At 44.2% G+C, this 21,393-nt stretch overlaps 1 protein-coding gene across 5 annotated transcripts in view; it reads right to left on the bottom strand.

Annotated features, from left to right (window-relative positions):
• SVIL (supervillin) overlaps window positions 1-21,393 on the bottom strand; it is a 950,451-nt gene that overhangs the window by 678,653 nt on the left and 250,405 nt on the right. For all 5 annotated transcript variants that reach the window (XM_069648084.1, XM_069648081.1, XM_069648082.1 and 2 more), the window contains one exon: window positions 16,633-17,269. In XM_069648084.1, the coding sequence (XP_069504185.1) occupies window positions 16,633-17,269 (637 nt within the window). The remainder of the gene's footprint in view (window positions 1-16,632; window positions 17,270-21,393) is intronic.

A 21,393-nucleotide genomic window follows, 5' to 3' on the forward strand; every position in this document is an offset into this window, starting at 1 on the left:
CGTGTAGACCATTCCTTACTAAAGACAGCTGCATTACCATTGCCAATGCATTCATAATTTAAAAATTGGACTACTGCAACGCCCTATATCTAGGAGCCAACAAATACATCCTTGATAAAAAACAAACGTTGCAAAACAATGCTCGGAGAGCAGCTTTGAATATACCTATCAGAGAGCACATTTCCCACATCAGAAGAGATCATCATTGGCTAAAGATAAGGGACAGTATCCTACTCAAAACTATCACTCACTTTCAGATGCCTCAATAACCCAGCACCCCCTTACCTCACATAGAGAATGGTTAGGAGAACCTCGACCCGCCCTGCCCTGCCAGATCAGCCAATTCCTATTGTCTAGAAATCCCTAGATTTAAGCCAACTAAATCTGGTGGCACCAGCTTCCCGGTAAAAGCTGCACAATACTGGAATGCACTACCCCTGGCCCTTAGAACGGATCAGCCATATCTTAGCTTCAGATGTAACACACTAAACTGGCTGCGTTTGAATGGCATTTGATCCCTTGAATACTCTGCTACATAAACATGCCTACTTGATTGTACTCTTACCTTTTCTATCTAATCTACCGTCCTATAGTATATGCCTGCACTACCACTGTATTCTCTGTATGTTGTAACTGTATGCTGTAACCAAGCTGTAAGTATCCTTGTATCTGCTGCGCCCAGTTACCTAAGGGTTCAGTGTGCATTTTTTTTTATTTTTTATTGACTTTAGTTTTGTAAAGAAAAACAAACTTTTTTGTCACATTCAATTCAGTTATAATCCCCAGCCCACGTCATGCTATTATTCCATTTTTCCCTTGAATTAGGCAAACGTGGGCATATTGGATCGTCTGAAATTAAACCATGTTTTTTTGCGAGCTAATGATTTCCAATAGTTTATGTCAGTATCATGTCCATAAAGTTAATCACGTTGCAGGTTAGTTGTACATTTCTTCCCGTTATCAGATACGACCACCATTCTTCCATATTGCCGTTTTTAGGGGCATAACGTTCGAGATGGAGGGTACGCTGTTCAGTAATTTGTGTACATTCGATTATGAGGTGTTTAATAGATTCAGGTTCCTGCTTACAGAAGCGACAGTTTGCGTCAATAGTCATGGGATCTTTTATTCTTCTTTTATATAGCTTGGTGTTGGACAAGTTAAGGCGAAGCCTTAAAAATTGATTCCGATATTGAGAGGGAAACTTGGACAGGTATTTCGGTAGGTTACCTCTTTCCTGTTCACACGGTCCAAGGTCTAGTCCAGTGGATAGTGTTGCTCGCCTTTCCGCATTTTTAATCCACTTGGAATGCATGAATTTTGTTTTTGCCCGTTTTGGCATCCGTAGCACCAGAGGCATTTTTATGTTTGCTTCTTCCAGGATGCTTTATAGATTTTCTTCCCAGTTTTTTAACATAGATGCAGATGCGTCAGTTATTTTGTTAGCCAAGATTGTGTAAGCGGTTGCTACCGGCACCATTCCGATTTTTCTCAACAGTAGTATGGATTTCCATTGTAGGGTAGAGTGCAAGGAGTCAAGGCCAAGTTCGTGTCTCACAGCCACCATTGAGACACATTGTGGTAGTTGGAGGACTTTGCGCCAGAAGCAACCTTCAACTTGAGCCCATAGGCTTGCTCTGATATTCCACCCTGTTTCGCTCCCAAAGCATATTGCTGGGATCACTTTCTGTAAGTAAAAAGTCGTTACGGGTTGGAGTGAAAATTTCCCGTAATTTAAATGTAATTTGCGACCTTGTAGAGCAAACATTTTCATCCGCTGGGTGATTTCGTTTATCCAGCTCCACTCTCTGATTGATCCATTGAATGAAACACCCAGATACCGGATGGCTTCTGTTCTAGCTAATATTTCTTTATCGATGTACCAGTTAAACTTCGGTTTTCTTAAGTTATTTCCTGATCCAAAGACCATCACTTGCGTTTTATTTGCATTTATCTTTAGATGGTTTTCTGTTAGATAGGTTTGCAAAGCTGTTAGTGATCGTTGTAGGCCTATTTCGGTGCAATCAAGCAACACTATGTCATCCGCATAGATTATATGTGTTACGTGTGTGCCGTTGATTTTTGGGGGAAAGCATCCCGTTTGAGCAAAAGCTTCGGGTAGATCTGAGATGAAAAGTTTGAACAGGGTGGCTGCTAGTGGGCATCCTTGCTTCACCCCCTGTGTGGTTTTTATTTCATCGGTTAGTTCTCCTGCATTTAGACGCACGCGGATACTGGTTTTAGTATGCAGTGGCACTAGTGGGGCTAGTAGTTCGTTGGGACATCCCCATTTTTTTAGTTTGTGCCACAACAGGTTCCGGTTTATGCAATCAAAGGCCTGTTTTAGATCAATAAACGCTAAATACAACCTTTTTTTCTGTTTTATTGCATTTAGTTTAGCCAGATTTAATAGTACTAAATTGAGTTCCACTCCGACTCCTTTGGTGAATCCGGTTTGTCTCTCATCATGGATCTTATTCAGTTTTGCCCACCTTTCAATTTTTTCTTGGAGGAATGTGGCAAATATCTTCCCCATAGTGTCAAGCAGAGCTATGGGGCGATAGTTTGCAGGATCGTCTTTATTTCATCTTTTAAACACTGGAACGATTATTGCTTTCGTCCATGAGCAAGGAATTTTGGATGTTCGGGCAATCTGGTCGAATAGCACCTTGATGAAATTTGTCCAGCTTGCTTTGTTAGTTTTGAGCATGATGTTGGATACTCCATCAGGGCCGGCAGCACGTGATGATTTTAGCTCCTGAATTGCGTGTGAGATGTTCTCGAGTGATTCTCTTACATCCCAGATATATTGCTCTGTTTTTAAATTTGAGGTTTTAACATCGCCTGTGTTGTTAAAAACTATACCATAATGAGTTGTCCAGGAGGATGCATTCACGCCGTTTGCTAGATAATTTGGTTGAGTCAAACAACCATTATTTATTATTTTCCATATATTGGAGCTGTCTTTTTGAATTAAAAGACGCAGCATTAGTTCTGCTTGTTCCTGTCTTCGAGTGATTTTGAAGGATTTCAGCCAATTCCGATATTTTTGACGCCTGGTAGCTAAATGTTGAAGTAGATGTGTCCCTCCGATAGATTTTAGTTTTTTTAAGTCACTGGCAAGTAGCTTCTTTGCTTCACTTAGTGCTGGACTAAATGGATGGGTGTGGTCTCTCGTCGTTTTCTTGTTTGTATTTCTGTGCGGGTCCAAGAAAGACGTATATTCTGTGTGTAAATTTGTGGTGCATGTCTCCATAAAGGCTAAGGTTATTTTGTCGATTTGCTTGTTAGTTATTCTTAAACGGTTTAGGGAGGAGTTAATGTCCAATTGCGTAGGGTAACATTGTAGCGTTGTTATTGAGCCCGTAAACCATGATAGAATAAGTGGGTTATGATCACTATTGGGCATTTGCCTTACTTGTAAATCAGAAATCAGGGCATGCAGGTTATCAGATGCCCATATGTAGTCTAAGGTTTTAGATAGACCACCACATTGCCATGTTGCTGCAGCAGGGATATCCTCTTTTGTACTCCCATTCAGCAATACACAATTTCGAGCTGATATTTCATGTGTCCATTTCGTGCTCCGATCCGACCTTTCAGATGGGATCACTTGTGTAGTATCCATATTAGATTGATTAGGTGTTTTAAACCAAGAAAAGTTTAGATCTCCGCAGATTAGTATAAATGGTGTGACAAATGTTGCATAGCAGTTATCTATTTGGGTAGTTATTGACCTCAAGTAGTCATCATCTGTAATCATTGCGGGATTCCAGTAAGTATTTACCAGCAGCAGATGTTGTTTTCCTTTTAGTCCGTGTATGGTATGGGGCGACGCTTCTAGCGTAATTGCTCGAACAAATAAATTTGGATTTTGGATGTCGATTACTTTCCATCCTGATGAATTTTTTATCATGGCAAGAAGGCCGGAGAAAGGCCTTCCCAATGTGTTTTTGCCTGCTTCGTTTAAGTATGTTGTATATCCGTCGCAGGAGGGTGTCTTTCTAAGCCATGTTTCCTGAAAACAAATAAACAGGCTTCTGATGTCTTGCTCTCTTCCTTCTCGAAATAGGTGAGCAAATCCTCTGGTGTTCCAAGTTGTTAGTAATTGGGTCACTTGTCTGGACCCTCCGTGATCCTATACGTTATTTTTTCGTCTATTTGTTTCGGAGGCCTGAGATAAGTGTTGTTTAAATTGATTTCTCAGGTCCTCTCTTTTTGTAGTAAGTGTCTTTTTGTGTTGGCCTTTTCCCTGTGTCGATTTGTTTAAAACTGGAGAATCGATTGCTGTGGTTAGATTAAATCCATAGAACAGTAGATCTTCTTTTGCGTCGAGAATTGGGCGCGCCACTGTTTTAGATTGCATATGCAGGATTACCCAATCTGATCTGGATTCATTTTTGTATTCAACGATTTTGATATCATCAGATCGGATATTCCTCAAGGCAGGTATACTGTGCAACAGCTTCATCACATTTGTTCTGTTGAGGTTTATTTCATTTTTCTCCTCTAGAATATTTTCAAGCTCCAGTTTATCCAGACAACATGTATGGTGGATCAGTTTGTCGCTTCTGCGTTGTGTGCCAAATAGATTTAGATTTTTGGTTTGGGCCTTTGTATATTTCGGGTTTAGTTTCAGTAAAGATTTTACAGGTGAACTTAGGGATCGTCTGTTTGTTTCTGTCTTGTTCATTCCGAAAATTTCTCGCCGTTTTTCAACTTCTTTTGGCCATCGCCCAACTGGGCCCAAAGGATAGCGCTCTAAATGTGCATCACTTTCTTCTCTACTAGATGGTATTAAAGTGATCCGTTCTCTTTCTGACGGGTCGTGTACCTTAAGGACATCATCGGTTTCTTGTTCATCGTCGACAGAGTAAGTTGATAGATCAAAGTTCAATTTCCTCTTCTATGGACCGATCTACCGACGGACTGATGTCGTTTCTTCTGCGTTTGATGGGAGGTTCTTTGTTGTTTATGCAGTAGGCAGCACCCGGCCTGACAGTTTCATGCGCGTCATTCTTTTTTGGCACGACATTAGTTTTTTGTATCACTGGTCGCGGCGGTGTGTTCAAGTTTCTTATAAATTTTTTTGCCTCCTTTGTTCGCGGGCGTTTTGTAGCCGAACCTCTCTTGAGTTTTCAGGGTAATGGATTGAGTTGTTTTCAACTTCTCTGCTAGTTTTGCTGTTTGTATAGTTTTTGCTGTGCCCGAGAAAATGTCAAAAGAGATTTTCTTCTCTGTTGGTGCTGCTTGGTTCACCAGTGTGATCAGTGATATAGGGGGCATTTCATTCTGCTTTTCTCCAACTGTCACCTCTGCAGCTTCTTTTCGTGTGGTAGATCTTCTTTGTACATCAATCGCAGTAGCAGAGCCCGTTATATTGTTTGCTTTAAAGCCGGATCCAACACTTGGGGGCATTGCTTTCTCGAATTGGTTGCTTTTCTCGTTCTTATTTGCCATTTTGTCACCGCTAGTCGCAGTATCTGAGTTTTTCCTCCAGATCGATTTGTTGCTTACGTGGGTGATCATGACTCCCTTGTTGTTTAGACTTCTTCTCATGATCAGTATGCCTCAGGTTGCCTACTGTAGGCTCTCTCATTAGGTTGATGAGTGGTTGAACTGTAACATTATGTCTAAGCCACTTGGTGCACTCTACTAAGGCTTCAGCAAGATCTGATTTTTCATGTGCCTCCCGTCATGTGATTTCATTTAGACGTGAGTGCCATTGGTGGGTCGACGCAGCCTCCAGGTCCAGACGATTGCTTAGATGTTCATTTCCCTTTTCTAAAGTCAACAGTTTGTTGTTTAACCCTGCTAGAATGGCGTTTTGGTCCTGTACGGATTCTTTTATTGACTCATATAATTTCATGAATGGCATTAGTGCTATTGAAGTGGCCGCCAGGACATTGTTATGGATCTGAATTCCGGCTGCGATGGAAATGTTTTCTTTGCAGTTCATGTGATTTTCGGGACCTATAGTTTCATTTTGATCCAATGTCCCGTTTTCAATCGAGTTGTTTTCTGACTGATTTACATTATGTTCGTGTTTTTTGCGTTCCATTTTTGTCTGTCGATTGTTTTGTTGATGGGCATCAGGTGCATCCAGATTCAAGTGGCTTACTACAGAACCAAGATATGGTGAAGAAGGTGTTTTTTTTCAGAAGTATGTTTTACTACTTTACGCAGAGTGCTTGCCATACAACCAGATGTTTGTTCATTGGCATTATTGGATGAAAAGCTTTCATTTAGGCGCTCACGCTTTAGATTAAAATCTGATTTGAGACGGGCAGTTAGCCGTGCTTCCCGCGCAGCAATGTCAAAGGACATGGATGTATTCATGTTGGGTGTCAACTGTGATTTTAACTTGGGCAGTTTGTTTCCAAACCTTGCCCAAGCAGCAGGTGCAGCGTTGTTATCTGTGTCGTTAGATGTGCGTCCATCTGCTTTGTCCGCAGTGCATGTTGTTACATGCGTAGTTATATGCATTTGAGAAGCATCTTTTTGAATAGGGGGCCTCAGGTCAAAAAGTTTTGCTGTTTTTTGAATCGCTCGTATACTAGAGTGACCATGCAGCACCTCTGTGTTATTTGATGTGTCATCAGATTGCATGTAGCTGATTTGTTTTTCGGGAGATTTTAGGCTTCCAATTGATGGAGATCGCATTGCCAATAGATCTGCATCAGTGATATCAAATGAGAAGGTCTCAGAGGCGTCTAGGTATACTGTTGGAGGATGATCTAGCAGATCGATTTGTACAATTTTAGGGAGAGTAGGCGGGCGCACTAAATGATCGATCTTGCTATGTTCAGTGTGCTCTTTTTGACGTTCTGCAGATATTGGACCTTTAATGCCGGACGCCGGGAGCATTACAGGCTGCACATTAAAGTTTGCACTTTGCTGATGGGCCATTTCAGAGTTAGTGCCTATATAGGCGTAGTGAGTTTTGTTATTCGCCTCAGGGTACGCCGCTACAGGCGGGATGTCGGCTCCTGCTTCCGCTTCAGCTTCCACTCCCTCTCCTCCCACTCCTGCCTCTGCTGCAACTGCAGCCTCAGCTATCGCGGCTGCCGTTAAGGGTGGTAATGTAATAGGAGATGGCAATAATAGACTGACTGGAGATGCAGTTTGTGCCATGTTAGGTAAACCATCATTCAGAGTCTCTGAAGATGTTTCCACTGGGCGATCAAAAGCGCGCAGCTCTGCTTTTTGGGGCAACGTATTTGGCATGAGGTGGAGTGCGTTTATCTTACCTTGCTCCTTTTTAGAAATTTGTTTCCGCAGCCGATTTCGCGTGTGTACTCCCACGCCTGATGTCTCTTCGCCTGGGGATAGTTCCATCAGGTCCGCAGCCCTAGCGCTCTATGGTCAGCCTCAGATGTCTCGGACGCTCAACTGTTCGAAGGCGTCTTAAGGCGGACTGGGCAAAAACGGTCTTTTCTGCAGGGCTTCGCGACGTTATTTTCAGCTGCCTTCCAGGCCCTCCAGAGCCAAACAGCAGCAAAACAGCGTAAGTTCAAAACGAAGCACCGCCCTTGACTCGCACCGGGCTTCACGCCGCAAGGGCATGGGGCGCTTCGTTTTACTTCATGGCTCCAGGGGGCGTGGCTTGTCGCTCGGAAGGCCTTAAAGGCAAAAGGCTCCTTTTCTGTCCTGTAAACGCAAGCTCAAGTTTTTCTAAATTGCCCAGTTGAATGAAAGAAAGCTGTAGCTGTAGCTCACACTCCACTCCGATGGTCTATAGTCCAGACCAGAGCCACAGCAGCAAAACAGCGTAAGTTCAAAACAAAGCACCGCCCTTGACTCGCTCCGGGCTTCACGCCGCAAGGGCTCAGGGCGCTTCGTTTTACTTCCTGGCTCCAGGGGGCGTGGCTTGTTGCTCGTAAGGCCTTAAAGGCAAAAGGCTCCTTTTCTGTCCTGTAAGCGCAAGCTCAAGTTTTTCAAAATTGCCCAGTTGAATGAAAGAAAGCTGTAGCTGTAGCTCACACTCCACTCCGATGGTCTATAGTCCAGACCAGAGCCACAGCAGCAAAACAGCGTAAGTTCAAAACGAAGCACCGCCCTTGCACCAGTGTGCATTACCAAATCAATAAACAATCCTGGAAATTTGCAAAAAAATAAAATTAAAAAAGGGTCACTATGGGAACAACGTCGACAATGTTCAATGTTAAACATTTCATAGTGACCAAGAAATCCTTTTAAGCAAATAATGGAATATTCTGTTTTGATTGGTCACAATATTCACCCTGATAAAGAGGTCTGTAAAATGCACGACATATATACTAGTTTTAACAGCTGCAAAACTGTATGCAAGGATTCGGCAGTTTCTGTGTGTGCTGAACTCATGTTCTGAACGCTCGTCATAACGAGAAGAAAGCAGTCTGCTTGCGAGTGTTAGGGAGAATTCTCATTCAATGGCCAATTTCCCTTACCTAGCGAGTCCCCCAGCAGCTATGCTGGATTTCTGGAGTTTATTTTTTTTCACTTGGTAAGAGTGTACCTCTGTTTCTCAGTCTTACCTGTGTTTTACCAAGTGTATTTCATCTGTTTTTGGGATTGTGGACTCTGGAGTACACCACTTCAGTAGCCCCCTTCTTGTGTGTTACACAGCACCTTCAGTGCAGTAACACACTCTCCTGTAAATTACTCACAGTCAAAGTCCCTCTTACTAATGCCCAAACGCTCAACATCCACCTGATCTATCGCCCATCAGGCCCAATAGGTACCTTTGATGAGGATGTCAACTCTATTTTATCCAGCAACCTTAAAAATACCACCCAAGTACTCACCTTAGGAGAGTAACATGGGTTACAATGACCCGGAAGACCAAACCGCTAGCACCATAGTCAATACCCTTACCAAACTAGGCTTTGTACAAAGAAGCATGGCACCTACTCATGCCAAAGGCAGACTTCTTGACTGGGTGGCCGACCATAACTGTCTAGCTGACATCACCAATATCGCTCCCCTAGCTTGGAGCGCCCACTACCTGGTATCGTTCATGCTCTCTACCATCCGACCCCCACCCCCGCCGATCATTAGGGCACCGCCCATACTTACAAGAAACAAGAAGAGTATCACAGTCGAGAGACTCGTCCCTAACCTACTCCCAACACTTAACTCATTCCCTGATAACTTGGATCCAGAGACTCTGGTCAAAGAATACAACAAAACTATGGCTACCGCATTGGACCAAATTGCCCCCCTTAAACTGAGACCAAGCAAACCCAAACTGCATCTAAACAAATGGTACACACCATTCCTCAAAAACTTAAGACAGCAAAAAAGAAATTGTGAGGCCACCTGGAATAAATTCCCTTGAGCAGCGAATAAACTTAAACTCTCCAAACTAGCCACCCTCTACAAAAAAGAAATCCACCTGGCTAAACGAACTTCCTTTGACGCCCGCATCTCCCAAGCGAAATCAAACATGAAGGAATTATTCTCTATCCTTAAAGTAGAAACTCCCATAGTACCACAAGTTACATGTACTAAGGATAAAATTTGGTGCACAGAAATTCAAAACGCCCTTGCGAATAAGATTGATACCTTACAAAACAAAATCTCTTGCAAAAAAACCTCCATAAACAATCCGCCCCCTCCAATCTACCAGAGAAACACACCCTTTAGGAAATGACCCGCTTCTAATTCTCCAAAGTTACCACACTTGAAGTAGAAAAAATTATCCTGTCATTGAAACCTTCCAACTGTCAAGGCGGTCTATGCCCGGCTCAGCTTATCAAAGATGCAGCCCGTGACCTCTCTCCGTTCATCACAAAGCTAATTAATGCCTCCTTCTCTACGGATTCTATCCCCACTAATTTAAAAACAACCCTGGGTACTCCAACTACAAAAAAATCCACACTTGACCCAACCACACCCACAAATTACAGACCAATAACGACCGTACCATTCCTCCTCAAAATCCTGGACAAGATTACCTACGTCCAAATACATAAATACCTGGAACACCACCACCTTCTGGTTTCCAGACAATTAGGTCTTCGTCCCCAACATGGGACCGAAACTGCTCTTATTGATTTAAAAGGATAGTCCAGTAAAACATTTTTATTTAAAAAATAGATAGGCAACATTAAAAAAAAAATACTAGCACTTTTTTTTTTTAAACTTCCTATGTAAAATTTTGAGCTATTCAAGCTCAAAATTCGCAAAAGCAAGCACATGGCCGCATCCATTTTGTGAAATGGATGCCCGCCTGTGCTGGCTTTTGCGGCACTCATGAAGGAAAAGCCAGCCAGCTGTAGTAAACAAAAGCTACCGCTGGGTGGCTTTTCCTTCATTGGTGCTGTACGTAGAGGACGGGGACCGGAGACCAGAGCAGGAAAGCTGCAGCTGAATCTCGGTAAGTGCTATTTATTTTAAAAAACAAAATAAGCACTATCTGCGTTTTTTTTTCTAAGTTTTCCGGGCTGGAGGAGCCCGGAAAACTTAGAAATAAAACCGCAGCTTTAAAAACGTATTTATGTTTGCGGTCGCTTTTGAAACGACCGCAAACAAATACAACGTTGTGTTTGAAAACGCTGCGGTTTTTCTTTCCAAGTTTCAAAGGCTCCTCTGGCTCAGAGGAGCCTGAGAAACTCGGAAAGAAAAACCGCAGCGTTTTCAAACACAACCGCGTCATATATATGTTTGCGGTTGCTTCAAAAGCGACCGCAAACAAATACAACGTTTTTAAAGCTGCGGTTTTATTTCTAAGTTTTCCAGGCTCGGATACGCATTTCTTTAGTAAGACCGAACTGTCATTACGGTCAAAAAGTGATCACATATGTATTCCCAGTAACGTCTTTTGTTTCACAACGCCAGTCCATTAAAGCATAGGGTACTTACTCTGAGTTATACTGTACCAAGTGAACTGGTTGGTTGTAGTGTATTTTACGTGTGGTTTTGAATTAATAGAAGTGTGGTGTTTATAACAAATGGTTTAAAAATAAATGTACTTATATTTTTTGCCTGAAACCTTGCGTCAGTCAGTGTTTGCTTGAGTCCCAGTAATTGTGGTCCCTTTGTGTAATCTCTGCTACTGCTCATATACTCTTGAGATAAGCCTGGCTGCTCAGCTACTGCTACCACTTTAACATAGTAGTACAGGCTTGTACCAAAGGTGAACTTGTATTACCACTTGTAGTCTTAATTGTGTATAGTGGTCCCTAAGGGCAGTGCACAGGATTCTGCCTAACAGTGAAGCACAGAATAACAATGGGCTGTGCAGTGGGAGCAGCCTGCTTTCAGGAGACACGACGAATGCCAAGTATTCTGAAAGCAGTCTACTCCGGGATCTGCGAGCATCGTCTCTGCGGCCCCCTGGGTCTGGGAGGACAGAGCGGGACTCCGGCAAGAAATGTTTTGCCGGAGCGCTGCTCCGTCTTGTTCTGGCCCATTTCCTGAACTGAACCAGGGACGTCATTTAGGGGTTGCAACTATGGACATATATACATATATAAGGGGTCGCAACTGTGGAGAATTATATATATATATCTGGCACGCCCTGTGTCGACGCCCATTTTCGAGTTTCGAAAAACAAACTAATACTCCGCAGCTTCCACTAGATGTCGGCCTATGCACAGCATGTGATCTAAGCAGATTCCACAAGCCTCAGAAATATATATATATATATATGGCTCTTTACTTCTGGAGTGGCTGGCTTTCTTGTTCAGGCCCCTCAAAAAAAAAAAAATACAAAAAAAAAAAAAATTTAAAAAAAAAAAAGAACAGGAGTGCCACAAGTCTAACACTTTCATAAATAAGCAAGAATAGGAATACCAAATGTGTCTTTCTGGCATTCTATACAATAATTAATAGACTCATTAAAGGTTTATTTCAGGCACACTTCAGAGGTTGAGTCACTGATTTAGTCTGTTCTTAAACGCCTCAACTCAGCCTTTCATCCTTCCGAGGACGATAAATGAGTACCAACACAGGTTGTGTCATATCGGGTGTATATTTTTCATATAGAAAGCACTTAAGCTTAAGTGCTATATAATAAAACAATAATTTGGTCATGGACGTCTGCTTGCATTCACAGTCATTTGGGAATATGGGCCCATACACACTGATCTGAACGATACATATGGCGATCCATTCTTGTATGAAACCATATTTTTCGTAGTGTACAATGCTATGTGATGCCACTTCCCGTTTTGTCAACATCGATTCCCACGATATCACTTTGGGGTGGGGTCACTTCCTGTGACGTCATCAGGGGGATCAAGGGTCGTGTAATGTCACTTCCGCTACCCCTGGCATTTTGGTGAAATGACGTCCCTGCACTGAACATATCCAAACAAAAACAATGACACCAGGTCCAAAGCGTGGGTTGCCACAAAGGCACGGCAGCATGGTCACATGGAATGGGGACCATTGTGTATCATCTGTTGCTCATCCAACAGATAGGCCGCTTTTACGCGGATTCGAAGTGCTTCCAATTTCTAGTCGGGTGTGCACAAAGATACCCCGTTAGGCAGAAGAGACCGGATCCACCCACACGTCTAACACGAATATGGAGTACATCAAGTAATGCCTTCACAGCCTCAACCCAGAGTACAGCATCGGCATCATACGTAATCCACAAACGACCCAAACGCATCACACCTAACTTATTGGCTTTTTTTGGCAAGTGGGGTAAGGCGGGGTTGGAGGGGGGGGGCGTAGGGCTTTCATTCAGGTGACGTTAAACCCACACAATCACATGCCTCCCTCCAATACGCGCTGCAGCGGAAGCACGTGCATACGGCGTGCTTTCAAGGCAAGCGTCACATTCCCGCCGCACAGCGAGTATAGCTTGCTAACGTAGGTTCGAATCCCGGCGGGGCCAAACTCAGCCTTTCATCCTTCCGTTGTCGATAAATGAGCACCACACACCGTGGGTAATAATGAGCAGCGCTCAGATACCTGAGGGTTCGTAGCGCTATATAAATGCGAAATGATTATTATTATGCATGGCTGGCGTCAGAATGGCAGGAGCAGCTTCCCTGCCCTGGAGGCTTGTGCAGCGCCTCAAACATGCCAGTGCAGCTGAACCCGTGCTAGGGAGAAAGAAAAACATTCTCTGGGGCCCTGGAACCAGTGCTGCAGCCGAGGCGCATGCTGGGGCGGGACGCCCTGTTTAGTCCTTATCCATAGCTCTCAACTCACACGCTTTTGGCGGGTGTCACCCGCCTTGTAAAAGGCTGACTCACCCGCCAAGCCTCCAGCACTCCCATATTCATTTCAATGGGCGTCTCACCCGCCAAAAACAAAATCGGGTGATTTCACCCGCCTTTGCAACACAAATGGTTGAGAGCTATGCCTTATCTGATTATCAATGTGTCAAAACAGGAATGCGCCCTTTCTGCACATCAGGGCACTTCCGCATGTCTACTAGCCACATTGGCAGAGGCTTTACAACACTGCATTGCATTGCCTACACTTTGCCGCCCGATTTTAAAGCAGGCAATTGCAAAAGTGTACTTTGCTTTGAAAACCTGAGCATTGTGTCCTTCGTTTCCTTGCAATAAGCACGTTCCTTACACAACATCATGTATTTTCAGCTTAACAGAGTGATCCTTTCTCTGCCCAGGCTCTCCCTCCGAGCAAGTGCACCCTTCTGTTGACGTTTATCCCTTGTGGTCAACTACTGCTCATTCCCCACTTTTTAGCTCAACATCACAGTATAATCTCATACTAAGGCCCCCTTTTCCCCTGAGTCACTTTCCGGAGCCCTCCCCCACTTCTGCACCACTGCCCCGGTACACTGAATTGTACTGTGTACCGCAGTGACCCGTGTTACCGCGTAGAGCCGTGCATAGCGCCGATTGGCCACTTCTGTAGCTTTGTGCAGCTACAATGTAGCCCCCTTCCATTTTCGAGGGAACTTGTGTTTCTTGAACTACTTTGTTTCTGCATCACCTTTCATTTTTTTTCTTTTTCATAAACGTTCAGAGGCTCCGAGTTTTGTGCCCCGCCTCTCCCTCCACGATTCTCCTACAGATCCCCCATCCACCCCACTAAGCGACCAGTCAACACCAAACATGCCACACGTGTAACTCTTGCTTCCCTTTCAGCACCACAGGGCGACTGTGGCCTCTTGGCACTGGACTCACCTCTGCTGGGGGCATCGGAAAGGTCTTGGTAAGAAGTGGATTCAGAGGCGGGCGTTCATGCTGCCCCTTTCCTGATCATGTGACAGAAGAGGGACTAGCATGTATTCCAGTGTCGGAGCGAAGGAGGCAGGCGACGGAAAGATGGCATATTAAACAGCACTTCCACGTTTATTAAAACACATGTAGTCAATTAGGCGAGGAACACAAATCAAGCCACACCATTGGCCAAATCGAGCAGTCACAGGCCTGGGGGAGTGGATAGGAGCACAAGAAAAAGTGGCCTACAATCACACACCACTATCCCGAACAGACCAATTGCTATCCAAGTGGGTGTTTTTTTGGTTTAACATATTTGCCGAGTAACCTTGGTTAAAAAAAGTGTAGTAACTTATGAAACTGGCCCACTCGGATCCAAAAAGTGGTCCATTTTTGTCAACAAAAAATGGCCCCTACTAGAATCATGGGCTGATACTTCGGGCAACGCACTAAGAGTCTGAGACGGACACTGGAACGGGACACGGCCGAAAGGCTCGGGAAAAAAGACAAGCACATTTATAGTGTGAGGCGAGAACCCTATGGAGCCCGTGCACATTTTTCCACCAAAGCACAAACATGACTTGGGGGCTTATTCACAGAAACGTTTTATGATGGGGCAAACCTATTGAAACCCGCTCTGTCAATCAGGCCCAATAGTTGTTCATGAAAAGTTAATTTAATAAAACGAGCAATATAGGAAAAAAACATGAAAAAAATGATTTGTACAGTGTTACTCAAACACCACAATTGAAAACAAGGATCTACATACAGTTAATTCGTCTCACACATCCCAGCCTAACTTATTTAAACATACACATTCCTGAAACCAATAGCAGCCGCCAGCATCAACTTACCCAATATCCCTGTAAACAGACGGGCACATACCACCAGCAGCTTCAAATTCAGCAGCTGAACAACAAATCTGCCTAACGCAGACAACACCAACACGTTTTCAAGGGAATAAAGGATGGGGAACTAAAACACGATTCAAATAGATCCTTTAATCTCTTCCACCATCTTCATCAGCGCCAGACCGAGTTACTGGTTTTTCACACCATAGCTGGGATTGTGACCATCACTGGCGGCCAGCGCACCATCAGAAGAAGCATCGGCCAGCTGGAAACCAAGAGATGTAGGTAGGAGGGCGACAGAATGGTGGCACGGAGATTCTGCCAGCTTCCAGGTTGGAATGCGTGCCGGGCAGGGGCGTGGCTAGCCGGCAAAAGATGCCATGGATTTGTGAGACTAATGAATTATATTCAAATCATGGTTTTGATGTTTGCATCATCATCATCATTTGGTGTTTGTGAAAATACAAAACCAAGTAGAATACTATACAAATCCAATTCTGCAGGTTTTTCTCTAGATTACTTATTCAAAGTTATTTTCCATTAAAAAAACACGAGTAAACGATTAGTAGGCCCACACGTTTATTATTTTTGCTCCTTCTATGGTCTATATTTGGTGTGCCCTCTTGGCTCCTCCCTATTTGAGAACTAGCGTTGAGCTCTCCAAGAGCTTCTTTCAATATTAATAATTCCAGTACTGTTTGCAAGGCAGGCACCTACAAGGTCGAAGTTGAAGCATTCCACTTGCAGTCAACATTTCCATTAACATGTTAGGAAAAATCGCATAAAAAGGCAGAACCATCAAGGGGAGAACTCTGCAGCTTTGACAGATGGCAGAGGTGCCACTCTGCAAACCGGCCCACAGCAATGTATGTGCATATGCGATTCATAATGCATACACCTTGCTAAGCGCAGTACATGGGGAAGCACACGAGGGAGGGGGGGCCTCCAAGAAGGGTGCAGGAGAAGCAGTGGGACTGGGATAGATGAGGGTTGAGTGAAGCAACCAGCAAGATGTTCTTTGAAGAACAGAGGCATGAGGTCTTCCCAAGTGTAGGGTGGTGGCGTCCGGCAATGGCTGTAGTGGTAATTGGCACCTCCCCGGTGCCTCAAACATACCAATTCCAAGAACAGAGGAAGAGCAGGAGCAATATTTTATAATGGAGGTCGCTTTCAAGTGCAGCCCGTTTTCGCAGCACACACTGAAGGGGCACAGATTAGCTGCAAATTGTAAAACACTGCAATCCCCTCTAGAAAGGAAGTCGCCTACACATCTCACATGAGAAAAGTAAGAGAAAGCGAGAAATTAATTTCCTTCTTCATAAAAAGGAGATTTGAGGAGACGTCGTTCCAAACCAAACAAGCCTTCACATAAATCACTTGAAGGAGCGAGTGCAATCACCTGCACTTTAAACACAAGGCACAGTTATTCAAGAAAGGACTTCGCTTGTACGTGCAATCCTGCCAAGCAATTGAAAACGAATCTTGTGCTAAGCAATCATGCTCATGCATGCCCACAAAATTCACTTCAAGAGGAGCAGCTGCGTGAGGTTACTTAAAGGGATTACGACATCACACAGCACGCCGAGACAGTTATGAAATCTGGCAGTGAACATAGTAAGGCAAAATAGAAAGAAACGAGAGCCGCTTACCCATGCCTTGCTTCATTGTGTACATTCTGCTCCAAGTGTGAGGCACCTGGGGAAGACAGCTGCTTTAGGGAGCTAAGCGAAGCCCTGCGAGGTTGCTTTGGAGATCTCGGCAACTCACAGAGCGAAGAATCTCGTGCTGTTGAGGAGAAGGAGGAGGAAGGATCAGGCGACGATACAAAGCTATGGGCCTGTCCAATGGCACTGAACTCATGCACTCTTTTACTGTTCTCCAAATTCTGGAGCGCCTCTCTATTTGATGAACTGTAATGCTCTTGAAAGTCCCGCTCATTGCGGTCCGTTGTACGGGAGGAGTACAAATCCTGGCTCTCGTCCTGGTCGGCCTTTATGCATCTTCTCTCCGTTGGATCGCCATCGTTCCTCGCTCTTGCATACCGGGGTAAATATTCCGAATCTACCTCTGCATCCAAAGCCACCCCATACTTTTCTGCAAGTTGGCGTCTCCTTTCTGCTTTGTATCTCGCTATTCTCTCAGATTTCGAGTCATACCCTTGGGTATCCATGCTTGCAACACCATAGAGAACCCCTGTATCGAGTGCAGTAGTGTCTGGCCGATACTTTGACCTGGCAGGGGTTTCTACAGATGAATCAGAGTTATCCTCATCTTCGTGTGATCGTCCTGTACAAAATTAAAAAAATGAAAAAAACTTTAACAAATGTTATTTTCGCACAATAACAACACAATCTCAATTTGATAATTTAGAGTAGGGTAAATAGTAGTGTCCAGACGGCTCAAACAAGAACCCGCCAGAAGAACATTGAGTGCCAAGATGTAAAATTATACCCAATTCACTGATGCCCATAATCTGTTGAGAAATTAAATGGTCCGTCACCTTTTGCAAACTCTGACACACTGTTAGTTGTTCAACATATTTAAAATAAAATATGCCTTGGTTTCTTGACAATACATTGGTCACAGCCTGAAATAAACGTCAATAAGCAGTAAAACTATCTGTAGTGTCTTGTAAATGGATAGATCATGAAATCATTTTTTATTTTTGTGGACGCTTGGTTGGTGTTAACTGGAGATTTCACTACATTCATTTTCCAAAAACTACTTTGCTAAAGTGAATGACCAAAACGAAAGGATGCAACATTGCACGGTTGCTAATGAAGCATAAATACAAAGTTCTATTTATTGTGCATTTGGTTTACAGAAAACCTTACACATAAAAAAATATATACATCCATACAGTTCATTCGATATACAAAGATCAAGATTGCATGTCAAGAGCTACGGTCTTCCCTATACATCTAAATGTTGCTAATATCAATGAAACCTGGTTTCCATATAAGATCTCATTCCAAAAATGTACTTGATCAAACACCCTCCCCTCTCAAAGTAGCCCATTAAAGTGCTCGTGCCCAATTTAAAGTTTCCGGACAAACCATTAAAAGGTGCTGCAGAGTCTCAATTATCCCCATCTCGTTATGGGGCCCCTCTACTTCCAACGTGGGCAGGGGGTTAACACGAAATCTCATAAACAGCTTGATCCATTTAAGGCTGGGGAAATTCAGAAGGTAGGATTTGGTCTTATACAAGGGATTTTCATAAGGAAACATGCATTACAAAACATCACCTACTTCATGTTGGTCACTCGAGTGCTACACCAATCTTGTTCCCAGATAGCCTTTTTAACTTTGTGGGTATCCATATTAGGTTACACGTGATTTCACTGCGGGTAAAAAACATTATGATATGATAGGTTATTTATAACGCACTTAATACCCAAAGGTTTCTAAGCGCGGACCCGGGGATCGAACCTGTGTTGCTTCGTGTCTGTTGCTTCCAAGACAAACACGTTGCTGTTGAGCTATCCTCCCGGAGGATAACATTGAGGGGTACTTGATATTTTTTTTTAACCCACTAAACGCCCATGCCTACATATTTCAGGACTTGTGCAATTATATGAACAAACTCCAGTCCTAGAATATTTGGGGAAGTATTGGATAGCGAGTTAAAAATAAATGCACTTCCCCTCGATGTTTTCAGGATGTAATCCCTGGGTACCAAATATTAAAGTTTCCTTTGACTGATCTAAAGGATGTAGCAGAGACTTTCAATCTTTTAGCCAGTTGGAAAAATGGATAGCACTGTCAAAGTGCTATTTATTCAGGAGGGCTGTCCACAATCACACATTGACACAAGTACAAAATGGAGAACAGCGTTTTCACAGTGCTAGGCACAAGTGTGTAAAATGTACCAGGTGGCAGTCCAAAATATCCAACGTAGCCATAACCCTGCAACAAAAATTCGGCCACCTGATCCCTGAACAGGAGCCTGGAAGCAGAGCAGGTATGGACACAGAATACTGCATCTAGAGAGGTCTGCTTAAAAATAACTTGACAGTTCCTTTGCCGAGGAAAGCAGGTGAGTTGCTGGTCATCAACCCTTAAGTCCTTAAAACAGGAGATTTACTTATACCGCCATAAGGTACACACATTGCAACCTCTTTGCCTTGAAATGATGCAGAGGTTGAAAGTCGGACACTTAAAAGTAAAAAACTGTTAATGAACACCTTCAACACAGAGGGTGGTCCAACTTCGAAAAGGAGATTCCACACTGTATGAAGCAGTGCCCACACTAGTCTGGAGGGTAGGGGGCCACCAAGGGAGCCAGGTACCGCCATCTGCTATATGATGCAGGACCCAGAGGCAGTGTGGGGAGGATCCACTGGTGTACCACACCCTTTAACAGGCACATGGACGGATGGTTTAATTTTCATCATCAACTTTATTCGGCTGTAAGGCCATCAAAGTATACATACACATCAAAAACATAACATCTCTTAAATACAAGAACATATACTAAAATGTCCACCATCCCTCCAGGACATGTGGCCATGTCTAATGTAGTTGCAACCCCTGGGCACAGCCTGTAATCGGCGACCTATGAACCAATTAGGATCCACTTGGGTGGATATGCGGTCAACCATAACACCCCCATTAGTGGCCACCTCAAATCTTTTCCTCAATGGTGTTGCATTGGCTCCAAAAAGGGGAGGTGCTGACGCCTGGAGCATTGTTGTGAAAGGGGGATGCATTGATTTCAATTGTACTGCTCGGCAGTTGACAACGTCCCTTTCCAATTCCCAATATACCCATGTCCATTCTATGTTCTCTCAGTTTGAAACCAATGGAGTCAAGAGTGCTTCCCTCATTCGGGAGTATTCGCCTGCAGTTTAAGATGTCCTCTCCAATTACGGAGCAACATACATAAACCGTTCTGAACCAGCAAGTACATTAGTTAATTAAGGATTCCTTAGATTCCAGTTGGTCACCAGGACTTTTGGGAACTCTGTGCAAGAATACCACTCACCTCTACATATCCCTCTCACATGACCACCCTCCGTGCCACCTTTCATGCTTTCCCCTTGTTTTTTTTTAGGATTCTGTGAACATTATTGCTATCAGCAGTTGGAGCCACTCTAGGTTCTGTATTGCTAGCCCCACAACCCGGCCTTCCATCCCGTAGCATAGTCCTGCCCCAACCAACATCCTCCCCACAAGTAGCCCGCCATGGCATTTGTGCATGTTTATGCTGCAGGGGATAAGCATCAGGGTAGTTAAGGCCTGCTCGTTTCCGGATCCCCTTTTTAAGTGACGCATTATGTGGCCTCTGATGTTGATGCCAATTTATTGGGCTGGGTTGCAACTACCAATAAAGCAATATGTTTCTTCGTGGTGAGCAGGGGAGCCCTGGATATGACCCAAGTACTAGGTTGATGTATCACCCACCCCCCTCAAGCACCTCCTCCTCGGCCTCCACCTAAGCTTCTGTGGTCTTTCAGCACAAACATTGACAATTTTTTCAGAGCCACCAATTCAGTAAGAACAAGGGAGCATTTGCATCCTGGTGACAGCATCTCGTCAACATGGTCTGGACCGGGGGCGATGAGTGTTCAGAGTGGGGCTATTGTGCTAAAATAGTTAGCTTGCAAGTGGTGCACTTCAACACAGAGGGCTAGCTCTGTTGATAATGGGCCACTGGTCCACAGGAGGTGGAGACTCTCTCCTCTGTGTCCCTATTTTGGTAGGGTCTGATGCAGCCGTCAGGGGCCTAACAGCTTTGGTACCCTCCAGGCTGGATGTTATGGGCTTTTGCACTGTGGCAGTATCGGGGTAATCATTGCCAGGCGCTAGGGACCTGTTTTCCTGAAGACTCATCAGAATTGAGGGCATGGGAGGAGTGGGGGAGGAAACAACTTCAGCTACAGGAGGCTCTTGGTTCCCTAGGTTGCCCTCACCCAGGTCGACCAACCCCTCAGTTGGGCAAATCCATGTAGGGAGGGCTGCAAATGACCAGGCGGGTCACAATATGATCCAATCCTCTTCCCGCCCCACTACATACCATTTCCCCATGGTCCCTCTGTCGCCATTATAAGCGGGCAAGTTGTCCTCTGAGGTGCAATCAATTTTGCACCTCACAATGTCCAAATTGCTTCCCAGGAAATTGTTGATCTCCTTGATCAAGCTGTAGGCATCGCCCGTGATCTTAATAGGACATCAAGTCTGTCCTGGTGCAGCTGTGCACCTGACCCGATATGGGCAATCCCACTAGCTTACGTTTAACTGTTAAGAATTTCCTCTTTGGCTTGGAAAACAGAGGGAAGCTTTGTGAGGTAAGGAGGGAGCCGGCAGCCTCAATGTCAGCCATAGCAGCCACAATGCTGACGCAGGTGGAGAGGCAGGGGTGAGCTAGTTGGCGTTCAGTAAGGGGGAGGGCTAACAGTTCCACACAAA

Source organism: Ambystoma mexicanum, chromosome 2q (genome assembly GCF_040938575.1).
Source record: "Ambystoma mexicanum isolate Mex_15411 chromosome 2q, UKY_AmexF1_1, whole genome shotgun sequence".
NCBI lineage: Eukaryota > Metazoa > Chordata > Amphibia > Caudata > Ambystomatidae > Ambystoma > Ambystoma mexicanum.